The 23168-nt window shown below is 49.2% G+C and overlaps 1 protein-coding gene across 3 annotated transcripts in view; it reads left to right on the top strand.

Moving 5' to 3' along the window:
• Positions 1-1420: 1420 nt before the first annotated feature.
• Positions 1421-23168, top strand: part of SPICE1 (spindle and centriole associated protein 1) — a 31333-nt gene continuing 9585 nt past the window's right edge. Inside the window, exons 1-12 of one of the 3 annotated variants that reach the window (XM_064142947.1) lie at positions 1421-1590; positions 2687-2734; positions 4802-4948; positions 10227-10329; positions 12818-12939; positions 14237-14334; positions 14599-14738; positions 15871-16011; positions 17361-17626; positions 20613-20744; positions 21671-21818; positions 22796-23020. In XM_064142947.1, the coding sequence (XP_063999017.1) occupies positions 1507-1590; positions 2687-2734; positions 4802-4948; positions 10227-10329; positions 12818-12939; positions 14237-14334; positions 14599-14738; positions 15871-16011; positions 17361-17626; positions 20613-20744; positions 21671-21818; positions 22796-23020 (1654 nt within the window). In that variant the 5' untranslated portion in view covers positions 1421-1506. The remainder of the gene's footprint in view (positions 1591-2686; positions 2735-4801; positions 4949-10226; positions 10330-12817; positions 12940-14236; positions 14335-14598; positions 14739-15870; positions 16012-17360; positions 17627-20612; positions 20745-21670; positions 21819-22795; positions 23021-23168) is intronic. The other 2 variants (XM_064142946.1, XM_064142945.1) reach the window with 2 other exon arrangements.

The following is a 23168-nucleotide window of genomic DNA, read 5'->3' as shown; positions in this document are numbered from 1 at the left end:
GTGCCACAGCCAGGTGGCAGCTGTCACTAGTGGTGTGCCCCAGGGATCAGTGCTGGGCCCAGTCCTATTCAATGTCTTTACTGATGATGTGGACCAGGGGATTGAGTCCAGCATCAGTAAGTTTGCAGATGACACCAAGCTAGGAGCAGCTGTGGAGCAGTTGGAAGGTAGGAGAGCCCTGCAGAGGGACCTGGCCAGGCTGGATGGGTGGGCAGAGGCCAATGGGATGAGACTGAACAAGGCCAAGTGCAGGGTTCTACACTTTGGCCACAACAACCCCAAGCAGCACTACAGGCTGGGGACAGAGTGGCTGAGAGCAGCCAGGCAGGTGGGCAGCAGAGCCAATGGCATCCTGGGCTGGCTCAGCAGCAGTGTGGGCAGCAGGACAAGGGAGGTTCTTCTGCCCCTGTGCTCAGCACTGCTCAGGCCACCCCTGGAGTTCTGTGCCCAGTTCTGTGCTCCTCCATTCAAGAGAGATGTTGAGGTGCTGGCAGGTGTTTGGAGAAGGGCAGCAAGGCTGGGGAGGGGCCTGGAGCACAGCCCTGTGAGGAGAGGCTGAGGGAGCTGGGGGTGTGCAGCCTGCAGCAGAGGAGGCTCAGGGCAGAGCTCATTGCTGCCTGCAGCTGCCTGCAGGGAGGCTGTAGCCAGGTGGGGTTGGGCTCTTCTCTCAGGCAACCACCAACAGAACAAGGGGAGACAGCCTCAAGCTGTGCCAGGGGAGGTCTAGGCTGGATGTTAGGAGGAAGTTGTTGGCAGAGAGAGTGATTGGCACTGGAATGGGCTGCCCAGGGAGGTGGTGGAGTCACTGTGCCTGGAGGTGTTGAAGCCAAGCCTGGCTGAGGCACTTAGTGCCATGGTCTGGTTGCTTGGGTAGGGCTGGGTGCTAGGTTGGGCTGGCTGAGCTTGGAGCTCTCTTCCAACCTGTTTGATTCTATGATTCTGTCTGTGCATCTTTGAAACACCTCCTGAAGCCTATTCCAGCACTTGAGAACCCTTTCAGTGAAGTTTCTTCTAATCTCAATCTAAATCTTCCCTGCTGTAATTTGAGGCCATTTCCTCTTGTCCTGTCATATGGTTACTGTGGAGAGAAAGCCGCCCCCCCAACCTGGCTCCAACCTGCACCCCTGAGGTGTCTCCCGGGGTCGGACAGGGACTGTTCCACCACAGAAAACCCGAGAGGGAGCCGCAGGCTCCGGCGGTTTCTCCTCGTGAGGAGAGGCCGGCGGCAAGAGCCGGCGTGAGGCGCGGGTGAACAAGGTTAAGGAGCGGGAAATGCTTACCGGGGCGGACGCTAGAGGCCAGGAGGGAGCACCAGAGCCGCCCGCGGCGCCGCTTTCCCGCCGCCCTGAAGGGAGCGCGGGCGCGGGCGGGCAGGGCCGAGCCGTTGCTGCGCTCCGCCCCTCAGGGCGGGCAGAGGTGAGCCTGGCTGCGCCGCGGGGCGGCCGTGCGGCGGGCGGAGCCCTCCGGCTCCTCTTGTGGCGCCGGTCCCGCCTCGTCTCCTCGGCCATGTCGCTGTTGCGGGGACCGCGGGCTCGCGGTGCTAGCAGGAAGGGCCCCAGGAAGCCGCCGGCTGCGAGACGGGACTGGGATGTAAGTTGCTTTCCCCTCCTGTGTGCCGAGCCGGGCCCCGAGCCTGCTGCGGCCTCGGCGGTTCTTCCCGCGCCTCCTCTGGCCTGCAGGCAGTAAGGCGGCCCCGGCGGCGGGGTTGCTTGTCCGGGACGACACACACATAGGTCGCCTTTGGCTTTTTAGCCACTGGGGAAGGGGAGTTTGGAGGTGGCTGGTTTGTGCGTGTGTTTTTACGGGGAGGGATTCCGTGGTTCGAAGTTTTATGTGCGTGGAGTGGACGTGGCCCCTCTCACCTCCTCGGTGCTGCTGGAGTTGAGGCCTCTTAGCTGGCAGCTCGGCCCTGAGACAGGAATACGGCCGGTCTTGGTAAGTGCTGCCATTTTACTGAAAAAGTGGTCAGGCATGGAACAGGCTGCCCAGGGAAGTGGTCACCATCTCTGGAGGCGTTCAGAAAACGTGTCGACATGGCACTTGGGGACATAGACTCATAGAATCAGTCTAGGGTTGGAAGGGTTGAAGGGACCACAAGGAGCAGCCAGTTCCAACACCCCTGCCAGAGGCAGGGACACCCTACCCTAGAGCAGGCTGCGCACAGCCTCAGCCAGCCTGGCCTTAAACACCTCCAGCCATGGGGCCTCAACCACCTCCCTGGGCAACCCATTCCAGCCTCTCACCACTCTCCTGCTCAACAACTTCCTCCTCACTTCCAGCCTCACTCTCCCCACCTCCAGCTTTGCTCCATTCCCCCCAGTCCTGGCACTCCCTGGCAGCCTGAGAAGTCCCTCCCCAGCCTTTTTGTAGGCCTCTTCAGATCCTGGCAGGCGATGGTTTAGTGGTTTAATGATGATGGTTTGGCTTGGTTTAACGGTTTAACGACTTTTGGCTGGCTTTTGGGCTAGATGATCTTGAAGATGTTTTTGAACTCTAATGATTCTGCGACTTTTTGTTGGAGGTGGAATGTTTTAGAGTACCTTCAGAATGCACTATTACGTAGTTTTCTGCTAATTATTAAAGGGTATTTTTTTGTGTTTTGTTTTTTTTAAAATGAAACTTGAGAAAGAATTCAACTTCATCATCAGTTCTGGATTGTGATGTGTTCTCTGGTTACTGTTTGCAGAGTACGGTCCAAGATTTGACAGTCCACCGTGCAACTCCCGATGATATTGTAAGTTTAATGACACTCACAGCTCCTCTGTACCAAGATTTAGTTGGTTATCTGACAAAAGTGTTTGCCATACTTATGGGGATAATTTCTGCTAATGTTTAATCTCCTTTTTTGACGTTTCTTTAGTGTTGCTCTTGGATGTTAGTTCTTTGTTTATAATATCATACATCCCTAGCTCTAGCAGTCGGTGTTTTTCAGCTTTCTGTTTCCATCAGGAATCAGTAGCTGTAGTTGCTGTTACTGTAAAGTCTATGCCAATATGAAAGCCTAAAATCTCAAAGAAGTAATTGAAGTTAAGTATCATCTCTATTGGAAGGACTGAAAGACATGCTGTATTTTTTAGGAAACACTAATTCTGAGCATGCTGACCTGTTAATTAGAAGATGTTAATATGGAATATGTTAATTCCATTTTATTTTCCTTGATAGCTGTGATTACCAGGATGGAATAGACAGGAGGTGCTGTCTTTGATTATAAATCTTGACAGGTTAGTCAGGACAGATGGGAACAGTAACAAAGAGAGTCTCGATTCCATAAATAGTTGTCTTGATAGCCTCCTGACACTTCAAAAAGCGCTGCACACACTTGATTTGTGGTTAAAGTGAATGTGTATCACCATTAGAAGAAGTGTTAGACTCTCTCTGGTGGTTGACGCTAATGTGAGGCCAGGAAAATGCATAATGTCTTTTTATGTGTGTTATAGGAGGTGGTGCTCTAAAGCTGAGAGGAACCTTAGTGAGTTGTTATGAGGGGGAAGGCAATGTGAGATGGTATTGATGCCAAAATTAATATTATTGATTTTGATATCGGGACTCTTCGCCACCCCTGACCACTAATTTTAATCGTGTTCAGGTTCTTTCACGGTCATGGAAGCATTTTACAGATAATATCTAGAACTGGTAATAACCAGCAAAAAATAGATAAACATTAATTGAACTGGAAGAGAAGGTTCCTGCGGTCCAGTGCCGCTTGTGGTCAATGTGCCGCTTGCCCGCTAGGTGGACTCAAGCAGCTCTTTCTGCTTATGGCAGAAGGCAATGGAGAATTACAAAGAGGCTTTTAGAAGGCAATGGAGAATTACAAAGAGGCTTATTTACTCACAAAATTGTTATTACCTGACTCGCAGGGGCTGGCCACAGTCCCAGACAGTACCCAAACGCTTTCAGGGAACTCTGTCTTGTCAGCAGCTGAGACTTGATTCCTCCCAGGCTTCTGGGGAAAGGAAACAGACAATCTCTGACCTTGTCTCCTGAGTCTTCTGGACGAGCTGTGTATCTCCAGGACTCCTAGTCTTAGCAGGAGACTTTCAGGTGCAGGCAGGATGTCTTGTGATGTGCAGTCTCAGCACAATGTCATGCTGGCTATGCAGGCCGATTGCATGCAGGCATTTAGAGTCTGTCCCTGGTGAACTCACAACAGTGGAGTTTGCAGGCAAACAAGGAGGCAGTAAGCAATGGCAGCAGGCAACAGCAGGCATGAACAGCACGGCATAGCACAGCAGAGCACACCAGAGCACCTTGTTTACTTGCATATCTCTTTTTGCCAATGTGGGCTGAGATTAATTTCCCTTTGGACACAGAATAGCAGTTAGCCAAACCTTATCATATTAGGCAAAGCCATAGGTTTGCTTTACCCAAATTTGGGAAAAGCCTAGGCCTTGCAGAAGGCAAACACAAGCTAAGCATGTGTACCTTGCGCTTAGTGGCTCCAAGTTCTTCTGTCTCCTTTCCCACGGTTGCTTCTCCCGTGGAGCAGAAAAACGTGCCTGGGCAAGCCTGGACATGTATTAAGCCTATTTGGGCCTGTCAGACCTACCACGACGTAAGTCAGTGGTGTAGGGGAGATGGAAATGGTGCAATTTACCTGTTCACCTTTGCAGCTACTTTAAATCGGCTGCTAGTGATGGCATTTGACATTTCTGGATGTTTGTGAGGCTGTCAGTAGTGCTACTGTGAAGTGTTCAGCGCGTGAACAATAATATCAAGCAGGACTTGTTAATGTTCCCCTGCGCATTTTGCTTTAGATTGTCCTTTGATGCAAAAAATGTTTGCTTTCGTGTTTATGTAGCTGCGTCGCCATGAGATACACAAATCAAAACACAAAGCACTGGCTCATCTGGAGCTGCAAGAGAGAGCGCTGAAAAGAAAATGGAAGAAGCAAGAACAAATGGCTGCTGACTCCTTGGAGAAAAGGAAACTGTCTGTGATACGTGAGGTAGGAGCTAAATCTGCGCTTTAAGCCTGCTACAGGTCATTTGCATCAGTAGTAGAAAACTGCTCTTACACGTAGGTTGACATTTGCTCCCCTTACCGGGTAATTTAACTTTAGGTATGTATATACTCTCCCTGCTCTATGTGTTGAGTGCGTGCAGAGATTGGAATAAGCTGTGTAACATTAGCTGATCTACACAGTTGCATATTTGATCCTTGTTGGCTGGTTGTGCTCTCTACGTCTGCAGGCCTCTTTGCATCTAAGCAGGAGCTGCTTGCAGAGCCGAACTGTGTGGTCTTTGTGCTCTTATTGCTGTTGCCATCTCCTCCCTGTCTAGTATTTTCCATCGATGGAAACATGAACGTTTCACTTTCTGGGAGGGACATCATAATCTGTTGTTGCTTATTGAAACAGAGGAAATTCAGAGTCGCAGGGGTCTGTAGGGATGAGGTAAAAAATTGGTAAGGATGAGCTTGTGTGGAAGGAGAATTGACACAACAAAGGTTGAGGGTCTGTGGCTGCTGGCTGACAAGCTTGCTGTCTGGAGATTGAGAAGCTTGTTCTTTAGGCATTCTGAAACACCCTGACTAGAAATAGTTGAATTTGGTTTTGAGTATTGCATTGTAGCAGCGAGCCTAAGTCTTAGCTAACAGAGAGAGTCACTGAAAAGGCGTTTCAGTGGTAAACAACATCTTGGTTTACATGACAGGTGACTCCTTGCTCTACATTATAAAAACTAATCTCCAAACATTTATTAACTATCAGTCCTCACCAGCACTTAGACAAAACTGAGAATTATTGGTAAAGAATGAGAATGAACAGTATTGACCTACCAGTTAAAATAAACATGATTTACCAATCCTGTAAATGTGCAGCAGATTAACCATCACAGACTTCTCTCTTTCATATTTTGTAAATGTTCAGAAGTCTTCCTGATCTCTGAGGATCCTCAAGCTTAGACAGAAACAAATGAAAGTTCCTGAGAGTTGAAGGTCACCTGTTTCTCTGCAATCACGGCAGAATTTTTGTGTTCAGGATCTCATGCTCATCAAGTCTCACACTTTGATTTCAACCTTTGTCATTTACATGCTTTTCTGCTGAGTACATTTCAGTGGATGTGGCCCTTTGAGCTAGATTTCTATCTCAGACATTAAAAAGTTTGGAACAGGGAAACTTAGAAGTGGAAGCTCTGAGTGGATGGGTGAACATTCTAGAGAACAGTAGATAAGGTAATACAATTTCACTGAAGCATCAAGAGCTTTGTGTCTGGAAGCACAGCTTGGACCTTCCCCTTGCTGCTTCTGCTGCACCCACTGCTATCTTCCCCTACTGCTGTTTTGGCTGCTTCTGCTTTTTGCTGCTTCGCTGCTGCTTGACCCCTTCCCCATCTTCATTAAGGTTATTATATTTCTCTAGTAGTGTACTCTCCTTATACTCTTATATCTAAACTACAGTAAATACAATTTCGTTTCCCCCTGACTTTCAAAAAAAATCCATGTTGTAGTGAATTTATGCTGCCGGGGGAGGGATCCACCTTAACCTGGGACAATGGAGTGTTCAAAAAAGCTGTGGCTTATATACAAATGTCCTTAGTGTAATAGTAGAATCATAGACTCAACCAAGCTGGACCATGGCACTAAGTGCCTCAGCCAGTCTTGTCTTGAATGCTTCCAGGGATGGCAACTCCACCACCTCCCTGGGCAGCCCATTCCAATGCCAATCACTCTCTCTGACAACAACTTCCTCCTAACATCCAGCCCAGACCTCCCCTACCACAACTTGAGACTGTGCCCCCTTGTTCTCTTGCTGGTTGCCTGGCAGAAGAGACCAGCCCCCACCTGGCTCCATCCTCCCTTCAGGTAGTTGTAGACAGCAATGAGATCACTTAGAATAGTTTCAATAAGACTTCTGTGCAGAAATAAGTTATGTATCAGAAAGGTAGATTAGACCACCAGCTCTAAGATTTGGCTGGGTTGCCTGTTATGTGAGCTCAGTATCTTGCAGATGTGGAAACTCAAAGATAAGAAATAGTCTTCCCTGCATGTTATCATTTCTAATGACAATTCACCAATTTAAATTCTTCCCAACTGGCTTTCCCCTTCATATGCAAGAGACTGCTTTATTCAACGTGGCCTGTGTCTGCTTCTGGATCGGAGAAAAGGTGCTTCCACACAGGAGGACAAAATGAGATCATGCTAGGCAAGCTGAAATCCATGTGCCTGCTACTGTTTGAAACAGCAGCAGCAGCTTCTCATGTGCAAAACAAAAGATAAATGGAGGACAGTCACCATTTAAGCCTACACCTAGCTTGTTTATTGTTAATTCCTGTGTCCTGTTGTTCATAGTAACTGGGAAAATGCTTCAGACTGTCTCTCCCACTAGTGCACAACCACTATGAGTTCTTGTCTCTATCTTAGTGATCTTGTTCCTCCTTTACCGCTCTGAGAGTGTAGCTTCCTAAGCTGCTTGAACTCTACTCAGTTACTAAAGACTCAGAGACAAAAAACCAGGAAGATGCTGCTACTATTTTTTTTATTTGTAGGCCGAAGAGAGGAGAGCAAAAGTTATGAAAGGGTGAACAAATTCTTAATCTTTTGGGGATTTGTCTGCCTGAAAATCTGAATGGAAAAACAGCATGAGCTCATCTCTGTAAATGTGAACTGTGAATGTGTAGATGCTGTGCTGACTGATCCTAAATAACCGTAGTGTTCTGCACTGAAGGGTAGGTGGCGAGTGGGTTGTCATAGTGAGGAGACTTTAAAATTAATCTCATTTCATTATCTGTAGTAACAAGAGGGAAATTCATGAAATTTATAGGTGATGCTAAGCTGAGCCGAAGTGCAGCACTCGGTGAATTGGGCAAGGTCGTGTAAGTTGGCCTAGAGGTCTGAGAAGCTGATGTCACTGTTTTCTGTTGCTCACAAACAGATGTGAGCTAATCTACCTTGGGTGCAATGGTCTAAAAACGTTCATAACATGTTCAGCAGGAGAGCACAGCTTGGGAACCTGCTGATGCAGGAAGAGATCAAGCAGGGAGAGTGAATCATAGAATCAACCAGGTTGGAAGAGACCTCCAAGATCATCCAGTCCAACCTGGCACCCAGCCCTAGCCAGTCAACTAGACCATGGCACTAAGTGCCTCAGCCAGGCTTTGCTTGAACACCTCCAGGGACGGTGACTCCACCACCTCCTTGGGCAGCCCATTCCAATGCCAATCACTCTCTCTGTGAAGAACTTCCTCCTAGCATCCAGCCTATACTTTCCCCGGCACAACTTGAGACTGTGTCCCTTTGCTGGTTGCCTGGGAGAAGAGGCCAACCCTCACCTGGCTACAGCCTCCTTTCAGGTAGTTGTAGATAGCAGTGAGGTCCCCCCTGAGCCTCCTCTTCTCCAGGCTAAACAACCCCAGCTCCCTCAGCCTCTCCTCATAGGGTTTGTGTTCCAGGCCTTTCACCAGCTTTGTCGCCCTTCTCTGGACACCTTCCAGCACCTCAACATCTCTCTTGAATTGAGGGGCCCTGAACTGGACACAGCACTCAAGGTGTGGCCTGAGCAGTGCTGAGCACAGGGGCAGAAGAATCTCCCTTGTCCTGCTGGCCACACTGCCCCTGATGCAGCCCAGGATGCCATTGGCTCTGCTGCTCACCTGGTCACACTGCTGCCTCATCTTCAGCTCCTCTCTGCCAGCACCCCCAGGGCCCTCTCTGCCTGCCTGCTCTCAGCCACTCTGGCCCCAGCCTGTAGCACTGCTTGGGGTTGTTGTGGCCAAAGTGCAGAACTCTGCACTTGGCCTTGTTCAATCTCATCCCATTGGCCTCTGCCCACCCATCCAGCCTGGCCAGGTCCCTCTGCAGGGCTCTCCTACCCTCCAACTGCTCCACAGCTGCTCCTAGCTTGGTGTCATCTGCAAACTTACTGATGCTGGACTCAATCCCCTGGTCCAGATCATCAGTAAAGATGTTGAACAGGACTGGGCCCAGCACTGATCCCTGGGGCACACCACTAGTGACAGCTGCCACCTGGCTGTGGCACCATTCACCACCACTCTCTGGGCTCTGCCCTCCAGCCAGTTCTTTACCCAGCACAGAGTGAATCTGTCCAAACCATGAGCTGCCAGCTGTGCCAGGAGCTTGTTGTGGCAGACAGTGTCAAAGGCTTTGCTGAAGTCCAGGCAGACTCCATCCACAGCCTTCCCCACATTCACCAGGCAGGAGCCTGATCATAAAAGGAGATCAGGTTGGTGAGGCAGGACCTGCCCTTCCTAAACCCATGCTGTCTGGGCCTGATCCCTTGGCCATCCTGTAGGTGCTTTGTGATGGCACTCAAGATGACCTGTTCCATGACCTTGCCTGTCACTGAGGTCATACTGACAGGTCTGTAAACAAATTTGAAAACAAATTAACTGGGGTAATTTGTGTCCAGTTAAACATGTCACCTTGATTACTTTCCCTGAGGCAATTAAAAGCATGTTTTGAGGCTAGCCAGCTTTTTACTTTTTTTCCTTCCTTCTGTAGATCTGGCATGTCTGTCAGTAAAAACCTGTGTTGTTTTTGCATCGGATAGCTAAATGGAAAGGCTGGATTTAGTTAGTACCAAGTGCAAAAACTGAGTAGTGATTTGGAAAAGTAGATATGTCAGATGATTGCCTTCAGAATCATAGAATGGCTTAGTATGGAAGGGACAGTAGAGATTGTGTACTCCAACTTCCCCACCATGGACAGGGTTGCCTCTCAACTGGATTCCCCTGCTCAAAGCCTCACCCAACCTGGCTTTGAACACCCTCAGGGAGGAAGGATCCACAACCTAGGCAACTTATTTGAGAGTCTCACTACCCTCATACTGAAGAATTTCCTCCTAAGTTTGTACCCCCCTGCCATGGGCAGGGTCACCCTATCCTAGAGCAGGCTGCCCACAGCCTCAGCCAGCCTGGCCTTAAACACCTCCAGCCATGGGGCCTCAACCACCTCCCTGGGCAACTCACTCCAGCCTCTCACCACTCTTCTGCTCAACAACTTCCTCCTCACAGCCACTCTCACTCTCCCCACCTCCAGCTTTGCTCCATTCCCCCCACTCCTGGCACTCCCTCACAGCCTCAAAAGTCCCTCCCCAGCTTTTTTGTAGCCCCCTTCAGTTCCTGGCAGGCCCCAAGAAGGTCACCTAGGAGCCTCCTCTGCTCCAGCCTGCACAGCCCCAACTCTTTCAGTCTGTGCTCACAGCAGAGCTGCTGCAGCCCTCTGAGCATCCTCCAACTGAAATATTTCCTTTCACACCATACTTTCAGGTTCTGACTGAGCAATACCATTTGCAAGACGCTGTGGAGCGGTCTGATCAGATTATGGCTGTGGCAGAAGGCCTGCTTGCAGGTGCTCCTCGCACGAGAACAGGTAGACCATCTTCTTTCCTTTCAGTAACAGATTCAAGATTATGTCCTTGCTTTTTATAAGTAGCCTTGCTTTGCAAAGTGTTCTTGCTGTTTTCATCTCATCATCTAACATCATCATTACAGCATTATTGAGTGTCATAGCTCATCAACGTAGCATTAGTGATCCTGTTCATGTTGCAGTGTCAAGGACTAAGGCTGGGCTGGTCTTAATGAGAGATGCTCTCTGTTAAGCCCCTCTCCTTTTCCAGAATGGAAAGGGGAGTAAGGGAGGGAGACTTATGGGTTGGATAAAAAGTCCCTTAAAACAGCTTTAATCAGTAGCAATAAAATGATAATAATACTAATAAGAAAATAATAAATGCAAACCCAATAGTGAACTCCCCCAGAGTCAAGACTGGACTCAGTGGCATGCAGGAACTTATGGATTCAGGAACACATGGATTGGGACCAAAGCAGAAGAACAGATGGAGTCCTCCTCAGACACTGGTTGTAGAGGAATAGAGTCCACATACATCATACTGAGTGGACTGGAATACTTTGGTGGTCAGCTTTGAGTCACCTGTCCTGTTGGCTTCTCCTCACAAGTATGACCATTTTACTTATGACTTTGTCACATCATAGAATCAGTCAGGGTTGGAAGGCACCACAAGGAGCAGCCAGTTCCAAAACCCCTGCCAGGGGCAGGGACACCCTGTCCTAGAGCAGGCTGCCCACAGCCTCAGCCAGCCTGGCCTCAAACACCTCCAGCCATGGGGCCTCAACCACCTCCCTGGGCAACCCACTCCAGCCTCTCACCACTCTCCTGCTCAACAACTTCCTCCTCACAGCCACTCTCACTCTCCCCACCTCCAGCTTTGCTCCATTCCCCCCACTCCTGCCACTCCCTCACAGCCTCAAAAGTCCCTCCCCAGCTTTTTTGTAACCCGCTTCAGATCCTGAAAGGCCACAAGAAGGTCACCTGGGAGCCTCCTCTGCTCCAGCCTGCACAGCCCCAACTCTTTCAGGCTGTGCTCACAGCAGAGCTGCTGCAGCCTCTCAGCATCCTCCTGGCCCTGCTCTGGACACACTCCAGCATCTCCACAGCCCTCTTGGAATAGGGGCTCCAGAGCTGGGTGCAGTACTGCAGGTGGGGTCTCAGCAGGGCACAGCAGAGGGGGAGAATCCCCTCCCTGGCCCTGCTGGCCACACTTCTGCTGCTGCAGCCCAGGCTCTGCTTGGCTTTCTGGGCTGCAAGTGCACACTGCTGGCTCCTGTTGAGCTTCTGGTCCAACAGCACCCCCAGGTTCCTCCCCTCAGGGCTGCTCTCCAGCCACTCACTGCCCAGCCTGCAGTTGTGCTTGGCATTGCCTCCACCCACTTGCAGGAACCTGCACTTGGTCTTGTTGAACCTCCTGAGCTTGGCTTGTGCCCACCTCTGCAGCCTGTGCAGATCCCTCTGGATGGATCTCTGCCCTCCAGCCTGGCTGCTGCACCACACAGCTTGGTGTCAGCAGCAAACTTGCTGAGGCTGCACTCAGTGCCTCTGTCCAGGTCACCCAGAAAGATGTTGAACAAGACTGGTCCCAGGACTGATCCCTGAGGGGCTCTGCTTGTCACTGGACTCCACTGGGACGTGAAGCCAGTGACAGCCACTCTTTGGCCGGTCAAGCCAGTTCTTTATCTATCTCATGCCCCTTATTCCTTGCCATTTACATTGTAACCGTTGATAGCTTATGGTTTATCTTTCTACACAAATGTGAGTTCATTTAGTTCGTGATTGTAGCTTTCCATCTAGCATAGCAGTCTCTCGGGACTTGGATGAAACTCAAATGAAGATAATACTTCCAATGGGTGGTTATTAGAATTATAGAATCAACCAGACTGGGGAGACCTCCAAGATCATCCAGTCCAACCTAGCACCCAGCCCTGTATTCGGCTGTATCAGTCCATTGTGAAATTGTGGATCACTTAACTGTGAAACACCTCATGCTCACCCTTTCCACAGACAAGCTACTGGTCTGTGCAGAGCATGAGTTCAAGCCACTGTAGTAGTTCTGGTTCTCATTGCCATGTGGGCTAGCAGCCTGGGTTTGGATATTGTTAAAGATTTATCAGCAGCTCATGAACAGGACTTCTCTTTTTCTTACTCTGTTTGTGAATCCTTATGCTGCTGGAAGGCGGGACTGGCAGTTTGTGTGTGGAATCTTAAGTTTAGGTTGTTACCTCTGTAGGCTGCCATTCTTTTTTGCTTATAGTGATTGTTTCTTCCTACATGTTTCTTCTGCACAAGTGTTTTTCATCAGGTGAGAAGGACAGAAACCTGTTACGTGGCCAAATACGTTAAGATAACCATGACCGTATGCTTGGCCTTTGGCAGTTGTTTAAAGCAATGTACATCCCTGTGATGCTTTTTGTGCACAGTACAGGACCTTACTTTTAGGTACAAAGTCGTGTAACATACTGCAGACCAAGTCCTCTGTGTTCTTCCCTGTTCTGTCTGATTTCTCTAGGTTTCCCTAACGTAACAATGGCACCAAACTGTGACCTAGAATCATCTCCAAGACCCACTGTACAAAAAGATGATCCTCCCAATCAGCATTCCTTCCTTAGTGAATCTGTCCTAGATTCCCAGGTAATGTATGTTCTGTTCCACACACATCCTTTGACATTTCTGTTCACTCAAAGTATTCAAAAGTAGAATTTCTAAGCAAACCTAAGCTTGTCTTTGGTGTATTGTATACCACAAACTCAAAGAAGTGTATTGATTGGAAAAGACCTTTACATCCTCTCCAATATCTTTATTGATGATCTGGAGCAGGGGATTGAGTCCATCATCAGTAGGTTTGCAGATGACACCAAGCTAGGAGCAGCTGTGGAGCAGTTGGAAGGTAGGAGAGCCCTGCAGAGGGACCTGGCCAGGCTGGATGGGTGGGCAGAGGCCAATGGGATGAGATTGAACAAGGCCAAGTGCAGAGTTCTGCACTTTGGCCACAACAACCCCAAGCAGTGCTACAGGCTAGGGCCAGAGTGGCTGAGAGCTGGCAGGCAGAGAGGGCCCTGGGGGTGCTGGCAGAGAGGAGCTGAAGATGAGGCAGTAGTGTGACCAGGTGAGCAGCAGAGCCAATGGCATCCTGGGCTGGCTCAGCAGCAGTGTGGGGAGCAGGACAAGGGAGATTCTTCTGCCCCTGTGCTCAGCACTGCTCAGGCCACACCTTGAGTGCTGTGTTCAGTTCTGGGCTCCTCCATTGCAGAGAGATGTTGAGGTGCTGGAAGGTGTCTGGAGAAGGGCAGCAAGGCTGGGGAGGGGCCTGGAGCAGAGCCCTGTGAGGAGAGGCTGAGGGAGCTGGGGGTGTGCAGCCTGCAGCAGAGGAGGCTCAGGGCAGAGCTCATTGCTGGCTACAACTGCCTGCAGGGAGGCTGTAGCCAGGTGGGGTTGGGCTCTGCTGCCAGGCACCCAGCAACAGAACAAGGGGGCACAATCTCAAGCTGTGCCAGGGCAGGTCTAGGCTGGATGTTAGGAGGAAGTTGTTGGCAGAGAGAGTGATTGGCATTGGAATGGTCTGCCCAGGGAAGTGGTGGAGTCACTGTGCCTGCAGGTGTTGAAGCCAAGCCTGGCTGAGGCACTTAGTGCCATGGTCTGGTTGCTTGGGCAGGGCTGGGTGCTAGGTTGGGCTGGCTGAGCTTGGAGCTCTCTTCCAACCTGGTTGGTTCTATGATTCTATGAATATTTCTTAGGTACTGAAGTACCCCAAAACTCTTCCCACAGAGGTTTGTGTTTTTCTTTCTCACCTTCTTTCTTTTGTTCTGGAGGCAGAGAATGAAAAAAGGGTTGTTTTTTTCTTTGAGCAGCTCAGAAAACTGAGCTCTGACTTCTTTGTGAAGACAAATTAAAATTGCTGTGAAGTCCCTTTTATTTGTCTTCTAAAAAGGTTCCTAATGAAGTAGAAGAGGGAGCATTATCAGTCTGTCAGTCAGAAGATGAACACCATGACTCTCTGAATTTCAGATCCAGCATCAGTACTGACAGGTCAGTACAAATACCCATTTGAGTCTCTACCTTCTCTAGCACTGGAAATAGACTTAAAAGGATGTTGCACTCGAACAGTTGCTACGTTTTTGTTTTACCTCTTCCTCTAAGGAAGCCTCTTCTTGTAACAGATTGGGAATGAACATGAGCAGGGAACTCAACCTGAGCAGTTACAGAGATTTTGAAAAGCTCTTTCTAGAGTGCAGGCATTCTAAACCCATGCTGTCCTGTCACAATTCACTGCTATGCTTGTTTTGAATGTAGGCTGCTTCGGTTGTTGAGAGAAGATTCCTTGGTGAATTCTCAGTTTCGGGCTGAAAAGGAAATGAGAAAACCTACCTTATCTCAAGACTCAAACGTGCCTTTGACTCCAGCAGCTGTTTCTCCAACTCTGGATCAGTCAGGTCGGATGGCCGAGCCCAGAGTTGTGGTCCATGGGGTTAAATCCAGTTGGGACCAGTCACAAGTGGAGTCCCTCAGGGCTCAGTTTTCTGGCCAGTCTTGCTTCATCTCTTCATCTGTGACCTGGATGAGGGGACCCTCAGCAAGTTTGCAGATGACACCAAATTAAGCAGGAGTGTCAATCTGCTGGAGGGTAGGAAGGCCCTGCAGAGGGATTTGAACAGGCTGGATTGATATGGGCTTAGGCCAATTGCATGAGGTTTAACAAGGCCAAGTGTGGGGTCATGCACTTTGGCCACAACAAGACTCAGCAGCCCTACAGGCTGAAGGAGGAGTGGCTGGAGAGCTGCCTGGTGGAAAAAGACCTGGGAGTGTTGGTGGACAGCTGACTGAACATGAGCCAGCAGTGTGCCCAGGTGGCCAAGAAGGCCAGCAGCATCCTGGCCTGGGTCTGAAATGGTGTGAGCAGCAGGAGGAGGGAGGTGACCATGCCCATGTACTCAGCACTCATGAGACCATGCCTCGAGTCCTGTGCCCAGTTTTGGTCAGCACAGTACAGGAGGGACACTGAGGTGCTGGAGCAGGGGCAGAGAGCTGGGGAGAGGTCTGGCACACATGGCCTGTGAGGAGCGGCTGAGGGAGCTGGGGGTGTTTAGTCTGGAGAAGAGGAGGCTGAGAGGGGACCTTACTGCCCTCTGCAGCTACCTGAAAGGAGGTTGTGGTGAGGCTGGAGCTGGTCTCTTCTCCCCAGTCACTAATGATAGGACAAGAGGAAATGGCCTCAGGTTGTGTCAGGGGAGGTTTAGGTTGTGCTGAGGGATTTGGTTCAGTCAAGGAATTGCCAGTGTGAAACTCAGGATTGGAGTCCATGAGCTTGAAGGGCTTTTCCAATCTAAGGAATTCTGTGATTTGCCAATTCACAGCCTCTCAAGGGTTGTTAGGCTGTTGATAGCATCCTCTCTGGAATTCCTTTACCAAGCGGGGATGAAGAGAGTGAGACATGCTAATTTGGCTCAGATGAATTTCCAGTCTGAAAAAGCAGCTCTTACAATAACATTACTTTTTAACCTATTACTATTAACAACACACCTGAAATATTTTGTGTATGTATTTTTTGTGTTGTCTTTAAATCAGCCCTCAATGCTACTGATGTAGTCAAGAGAATCCGTTCAGGACTTCAGAATGAAGATGAAGAAGACACTGGAGACTCCACTCACAGTGTGAGACAGGTGCTGAACCCAAACTCAAGGAAACAAAAGCAAATGGCAGCAAAAAGTTGAGTAATATTTAAAATAACATACTTCTCTTTGACTGTGGCCTTTAATATCATAAGGAAATGTAGGTTGAAGCAGATCTTTGGAAGTCATCACAGGGCTAACTCCAAATTAGATTGAGATGGGCTTCTTCTAGCTAAGTATCTAAGGCTGGACATTCCCCACACTAAGTGAGATGTATTCCCCTGTATGTTCATTGGCAAAGCGAAGTCCATAGGAAACTGGGAACCACCACCATGGCCCTTTGGTGCTGCATGCTGCCTTGCTACACGTGGAGCTCTTTCCTGTGCAGGACTTCGCTGGTACAGCTTTCTGTTCTGTGCTGCACAGACTTACCCTGTAAGTTTCCACATTTGCCTGTGAAGACTAACACAAAAAGATTGTTGTAAAGGGGCTGCTCACCGAATACCAGACCTGAAAGCAACTGGTGTTTTTCACTGGCTGCTCCCAGGGCAAATGTTTCTGTGCTTTTAAGTGGGAAGGAAGTACAAACAGGTATCTAACAATCATACTTGAGAGGCACCAGTGTGGCAGAAGAAAGTGTGAGCCTTGATCTACAACACCTTGATTGCTGTGTCCAATTCTGGGCTCCTCAGTTCAAGAGAGATGTTGAGGTGCTGGCAGGTGTTTGGAGAAGGGCAGCAAGGCTGGGGAGGGGCCTGGAGCACAGCCCTGTGAGGAGAGGCTGAGGGAGCTGGGGGTGTGCAGCCTGCAGCAGAGGAGGCTCATTGCTGCCTGCAGCTGCCTGCAGGGAGGCTGTAGCCAGGTGGGGTTGGGCTCTGCTGCCAGGCACCCAGCAACAGAACAAGGGGACACAGTCTGAAGTTGTGCCAGGACAGGTCTAGGCTGGATGTTAGGAGGAAGTTGTTGTCAGAGAGAGTGATTGGCATTGGAATGGGCTGCCCAGGGAGGTGGTGGAGTCGCTGTGGCTGGAGGTGTTGAAGCCAAGCCTGGCTGAGGCACTTAGTGCCATGGTCTGGTTGCTTGGGCAGGGCTGGGTGCTAGGTTGGTCTGGCTGAGCTTGGAGCTCTCTTCTGACCTGATTGATTCTATGATCCAAAATCAATTGACATGTCTGGTGGTGTTCTTTGATGGCCTTTTCAGCTCTGGGCAAGAGAGAGCCTATTCTTGGAATAACTGGATGTGTCTGGGTGATTGCTTTCTGACCTGATCTAGACTGTGGCCCTGCTGTGGCAGGGAGGTTGGACTCAATGATCTCTTTGGGTCCCTTCCAACTCCTGACATCCTGTGAGCCTGTGAACTGCCATAAATAATTGATTTTGGTTGGTACTGCAAAGCCTTCTGTACAAGTTGAAATTCCAATGACAGTTTTTTTTTTTCTGCCCTCAGTGAAAAGAAAACAAACGGCACAGAACTCTGCAAGACGGAGGAGAGATGATTCCTCAGTTAATTCAGTCCCCATTGACCTTCAGAGGTCCAACAAATCCAGTCTAGATGTTCTCATCTGCATGATACGTGAAGTGGAACATGAATTGGAGGAATATGAACGATGTACAGGTCGTGAGGTTCAAAAAGCCGAGCGAAGTGAAGGCCTCACTGGTTTTACCCTGTCGCTGGTGAACACTCTCTGTCGCCTGATGCGCTACCTCAAAGAGGTGAGGAAACGTTGAATTGCTTCTGCATTACTCCTCAAAGTTACTTCACAGTTATGAACTCTGGTATTTCCTGGCTTCCCATCAGTTTGCTTTGGAGCCTGGTGATCATTGCTTATTGTATTGCATGCAATTAGGGGGTGTGACAGATGATGCAAAACTAATAACCTGTGTTACTTTTGGTACCCAGGTGATGGTTGTTAATGCCTATGCAAACTGTTTATTGACATCAAAACTCACCAGGAAACTTATGCACAGGTTGGAAATGCACAGGTTGGAAATTCATACAGGCAGGGCACAGGCAAAACTACATCGCTTACTTCTTAAAATGGCCAAAGCAAATATTATCCTGGGAGAGGCTTTTAAGTGTTTACTCACCAAGTATAGATCAGAGAGTACCCAAACACTTTCAGGGAGCTCTGTCTTGTTGGTCTCTGGGACTTGATCCTTTCCAGGCTTCCAGGGAAAGGAGGCAAACAGTCTCTGAGCTTGTGTCCTGGCTGCTCTGGACAATCTGTGTACAGTCTGTGTATCTCCAGCACTTCTAGTCCCAGCAGGAGACGTTCAGGTGCAGGCAGGCTGTGATGCAGTGTGCAGTCTCAGCACAGTGTCACACTGGCTCTGCAGGCATTTGGAGCCTGATCCTGGTAAGCTCTCCAGGCAGATTCAGGATGCAAAATGAGGCAGCAGCAGCAGCCCTGTGCTACCTGCTTGTCCCTTTTATCAGTGGGGCATTGGACATAGATTAGTCAATCAGAATGGCACTTTGCCAGGCCATGTTAGCTGAAGCCAGAGCTTGTGCCCTCCCCTCCCGCGGTTGGCTCCCCCAGCACAGGAGGAGCAGGGGAACACGTCTGGGGAAGCCAACGTGGGTGAGCCCACGTTTGCCCCATCAAGTCTGCCACCACAGGGAGTTAAACTTTTCTGGTTTGTCAGAAACAGGTATCCCTAGTGGAGAGGGAGGAGTTGATTGCAGTGAAAGTGTCTCAGTGGCTGTTAGCAAAAAAGTACCAATTCAGATAATTTTAATTTGTTATTTAAATACTTTCAGAGTTGCTGCAGGATATTAACTACAGCCTTGTTTACACAGCTGGTTTTCCTTTGTTTTGTCTCCCAAAGGCAGTGCTATTGTGACTGGAGCAATGGACCCAAATCCCTAGTTTTCTTTGAGGAATTACTTGGCTTTCTCTTTCTATCCATAGCAGTGTCTTCACTATAAGCAGTAATGGCCTGAAGTGCTGGCTCTGGCAGCGCGCAGCTAGGGATCAGTGGAATCCCATAAACAAGACTACCTGTAAGCCATGTAGAATTTCTTCTTTAAAAACAAAGAAAGGAAGAAAAAGTGTTCTGTTTCAGCTCTGACCCAGAGGTACTGAAGGTAGTTTCACTGGGCCTGGGTAGAATTTTAAGCCAGATAATGGCAGTTCCTCTACTCTAAATGAGATGCACGAGAATAGATTAACTAAATCCAAATACTCCAATCCATATTGAAGGCAATAGGTTCTTCATGCATATGGAACTGGTTCATGTTAGTTCCTTATTAGAGTAGTAATTGGTGTTTTTCACTGGCTGTTCCCAGGGCAAATGTTTCTGTGCTTTTAAGTGGGAAGGAAGTACAAACAGGTATCTAACAATCATACTTGAGAGGCACCAGTGTGGCAGAAGAAAGTGTGAGCCTTGATCTACGACACCTTGATTGCTGTGTCCAATTCTGGGCTCCTCAGTTCAAGAGAGATGTTGAGGTGCTGGCAGGTGTTTGGAGAAGGGCAGCAAGGCTGGGGAGGGGCCTGGAGCACAGCCCTGTGAGGGGAGGCTGAGGGAGCTGGGGGTGTGCAGCCTGCAGCAGAGGAGGCTCAGGGCAGAGCTCATTGCTGTCTGCAGCTGCCTGCAGGGAGGCTGTAGCCAGGTGGGGTTGGGCTCTGCTGCCAGACACCCAGCAACAGATGAGGTGACACAGTCTCAAGCTGTGCCAGGACAGGTCTAGGCTGGATGTTAGGAGAAAGTTGTTGTCAGAGAGAGTGATTGGCATTGGAATGGGCTGCCCAGGGAAGTGGTGGAGTCACTGTTGCTGGAGGTGTTGAAGCCAAGCCTGGCTGGGGCACTTAGTGCTATGGTCTGGTTGATTGGGCAGGGCTGGGTGCTAGGTTGGACTGGATGCTCTTGGAGGTCTCTTCTAACCTGGCTGATACTATGATTCCCACTTCACTCCAACCTCCTTTAGGGGAGTTGTAGAGAGAGGAAAGATGTCCCCTCAACCTCCTCTCCAGATTAAACAACCCCAGTTCCTCAGCCACTCCTCACAAGACTTGTTCTCCAGACCCTTCACCAGCTTTCAAAAAACTTTTAGAAAGTGAAAATCTCTAGAACTTTTTACCTCTCTGGGGGAAAGTGTTAAAAAGCAAGTGTTTCCTCCTTTAATAGTCATATTTTCTTCATTAATGAGTTAAGGGAACTGAAGAGTAGGCACAAGTAGCAAAGGATACTGACAAGCATCATAACACCTGGAGTTAGCCATTTACCACAGTATCCATTCAGAGAGAGAATACTTACGGTAGTTACAGCCTGGAAAAGCTGCAAAGGCAGAAGGACAGAGATGTGTAGGACTCCCTACAGAGTTCAGCAGTAACAAATAGATCAGTAAGCTGTGACCATTCTCAAGGCCTGAACGTGGGATTTTTGTCAGGAAAGTGATGAAGCCTGTTTAGCAGTAGTGGGAAGAGCTGCTGCAGTATGATGGCACACGGACTTGCTTTTGTTTCCATGTACTGGTTTGTAGTGGTTTTGTAAATGTCTGGTAGTATGTTTGGCAACAGAACAAGGATGTTGAAGCAAAGCCTGGATGGGGCACTTAGTGTCATGGTCTAGCTGATTGGCCAGGGCTGGGTGCTAGGTTGGACTGGATGAGCTTGGAGGTCTCTTCCAAGTTGGTTGATTCTATGATATTTTAACTTTTTGGAATCTATTGCTTTTTATCTTTCTTCCTGTTTAGAGTGAAATGCAGCTGCGTGAGAGAGAGGTGATGAGGCAGCAGCATGAGGAAATGTTGAATGAACACAGAGAACTGATTGATGCTCTGACTGCAGAAATACTTCTAGTGCGGGAAGAAAACCTTACTATGCAGGTACTGTAGCCCCCTGTGGGAGAATTTCTCCTGCAGAGGGACATGAGCTGTAAACACGAGACCTTGTGATGGGAGATGTCCTTGAGCTTGCTGGCTCAAGGAAGCTAGGCTGTGAACTGTGAGCAACCCACGCACACCTGCAGAGGGCTGGACCTGCCGGCCCCTGGGGTGGACACAGCTCCAGGGGGCTGACCCTGCCAGCCCCCTGGGGTGGAACCGCAGGTTGTTTTGGCACAGGGTAACCTATCTGCACCCTGCACGTGGCTTTGGGCCAGTCTGTACTGTCCACTTGTGCCAGCCCCAGGCTGGCTGGATACACCTCCTCTGAGCACTATATAAGACTGCACTACCCTAATAAAATTGTACCGATGCATAGCAAGCTGTTGAGTTGACTCTTCAGTGCCCCGATCTCGCCTCTCGCCAGCCTCCGGACCCCGACAGCCCCCCTTGCTCCTTACCCCTCAGGTGTTACAGTACTGAGTTGCACTGCAAATATGGGCTGAGATGCATTGTCTCATGGTCAAGAGATTCTAAGAATAAACAGAATTACAAAACTCAGTGAGGAGCCTGAGAATTATAAATGTAGGTTCAAGGGAGGAGGGAAGGTATGTTTGGAAATTCCTTATTTTATCATAATTTATGATTACAGAATCAGTGAAGGATAGAAGGGACCACAAGGATCATCTGCTTCCAACCCCCCTGCCATGCAAGCTCAGCCTGGCCAGAGATTTATTTCTTTGAGTCTGGAGAGGAAATAAACAAGAGACATGGAGATGCATACTGAACACCTCATGGAGTCCTATAGGCTCATACAGTGCTGTTAGGAGGTCAAACTTCTCCTCACAGCTGCCTGTGGTATACAGTTTTCTAATTCATGTTGCTAGAACATGAGTAGCTGTACCTTTCTTATTTCCTTCCTCCTTTAGGAGAAGCTTCAGCAATACATGATGGTTACAGATGAACAGCTGACCTCCCTCACACAAGCATTCAAAGGCCTTCCTTTCATAGAACCTGGGAGAGAACAGCGTCCAAGTAATTCTGGAATTGAGAGCAAAGGTCCAGCAAATGGCCATGGTGAGTGTGTGCGCTGTGTGTGCGTGTACATGTGTGAAGAGTGAAACAGGAGTTGTGGGTAGCTTATCCCTTGCAGTGCAAAGCCTGTTATTTAGCAGATATCTGCTCAAATAAACTCTTCCTGCGTGAGCATGAGTCTTAAATTCCAGAAATGCATACGAGTCCTGCTCTGAGCTACAGGTATAGCTTGTATTCTGTCCTTAGCACCCTGATGAATCAGGACTTCCAGGATTAAATTCCTAGCCAAGTCCTGGGCTTGAGCTCTAGGTGATATGTAATATATTATACCAAAACTACAAAGAAGGGGGAAGAGGAGAGTAGCTTTCCCTTATTTAGATGGGTTACAAAGTCGGGTTTATTCTGAGGGTTCTAAAACAAACCCCACAAACCCAATTCAATCAAGATCCCAGCTTGCTGTTCCTGAGGCACCCTGACAGTCTAGGACTAATCCTTCCATAAGACACTGGAGGTCTCTGCTGTCTAGAAATAGTAGTTCCTGAGGCCTTGTACTCAGCATTGGCCAGGCCACACCTTGAGTCCTGTGTCCAGGTCTGGGCCACTCAATTCTAGAGAGATATTGAGGTACTGCAGCGTGTCCACAGGAGGGCGACAAAAGTGGTGAGGGGCCTGGGGTGCAGCCCTGTGAGGAGAGGCTGAGGGAGCTGGGGGTGTGCAGCCTGCAGAAGAGGAGGCTCAGGGCAGAGCTCACTGCTGGCTACAACTGCCTGAAGGGAGGCTATAGCCAGGTGGGGTTGGGCTCTTCTGCCAGGGAACCAGCAGCAGAACAAGGGGACACAGTCTCAAGTTGTGAAGTTCATCTTATGTTCTAGTGAAAGAGTTCCGTAGCTGGGGATCCAAAGTAAGTTAGCAACGTGTAGGAAACGCGCTGTGGCCTGTCTCTTCAGCTACCTAAACATAAGAATTTTCCCTATTGCACTAAATTTTAGTTCTATCTCTGCTTTGTTTCTTGTCTTCAGAAGAACGTGATTTGAGCTATTTCGAGCCTAGGGCTGGTGCAGGCAACAAGGAAGGCATGCTGAAATTCCCACAGGAAGAACTTCCTTTCCAGTTTCTCCAGAAGTCAAGTGCTTCCATTTGTGTGGGACTCAACAGAAGCGTGCCATCTCATGTCTTCCAGCCAGCTGTGCTGTTGTCACCCCCCCGGCAGAAGAGCAGTCAGGAGTTGCCTCCCCTCTGGAATGGTGAGCTCTCCTTGCTGTAGTAGGCTTGAGTCTGTGCAGTGTGTTACTGTTTCATAGAATCAGTCAGGGTTGGAAGGCACCACAAGGAGCTGCCAGTTCCAACCCCCTGCCATGGCCAGGGACACCCTACCCTAGAGCAGGCTGCCCA

Source organism: Pogoniulus pusillus, chromosome 5 (genome assembly GCF_015220805.1).
Source record: "Pogoniulus pusillus isolate bPogPus1 chromosome 5, bPogPus1.pri, whole genome shotgun sequence".
Taxonomy (NCBI): Eukaryota; Metazoa; Chordata; class Aves; order Piciformes; family Lybiidae; genus Pogoniulus; species Pogoniulus pusillus.
The sequence above is the reverse complement of the archived record's forward strand: the minus strand, read 5'-3'. Positions and strand labels throughout refer to the sequence as shown.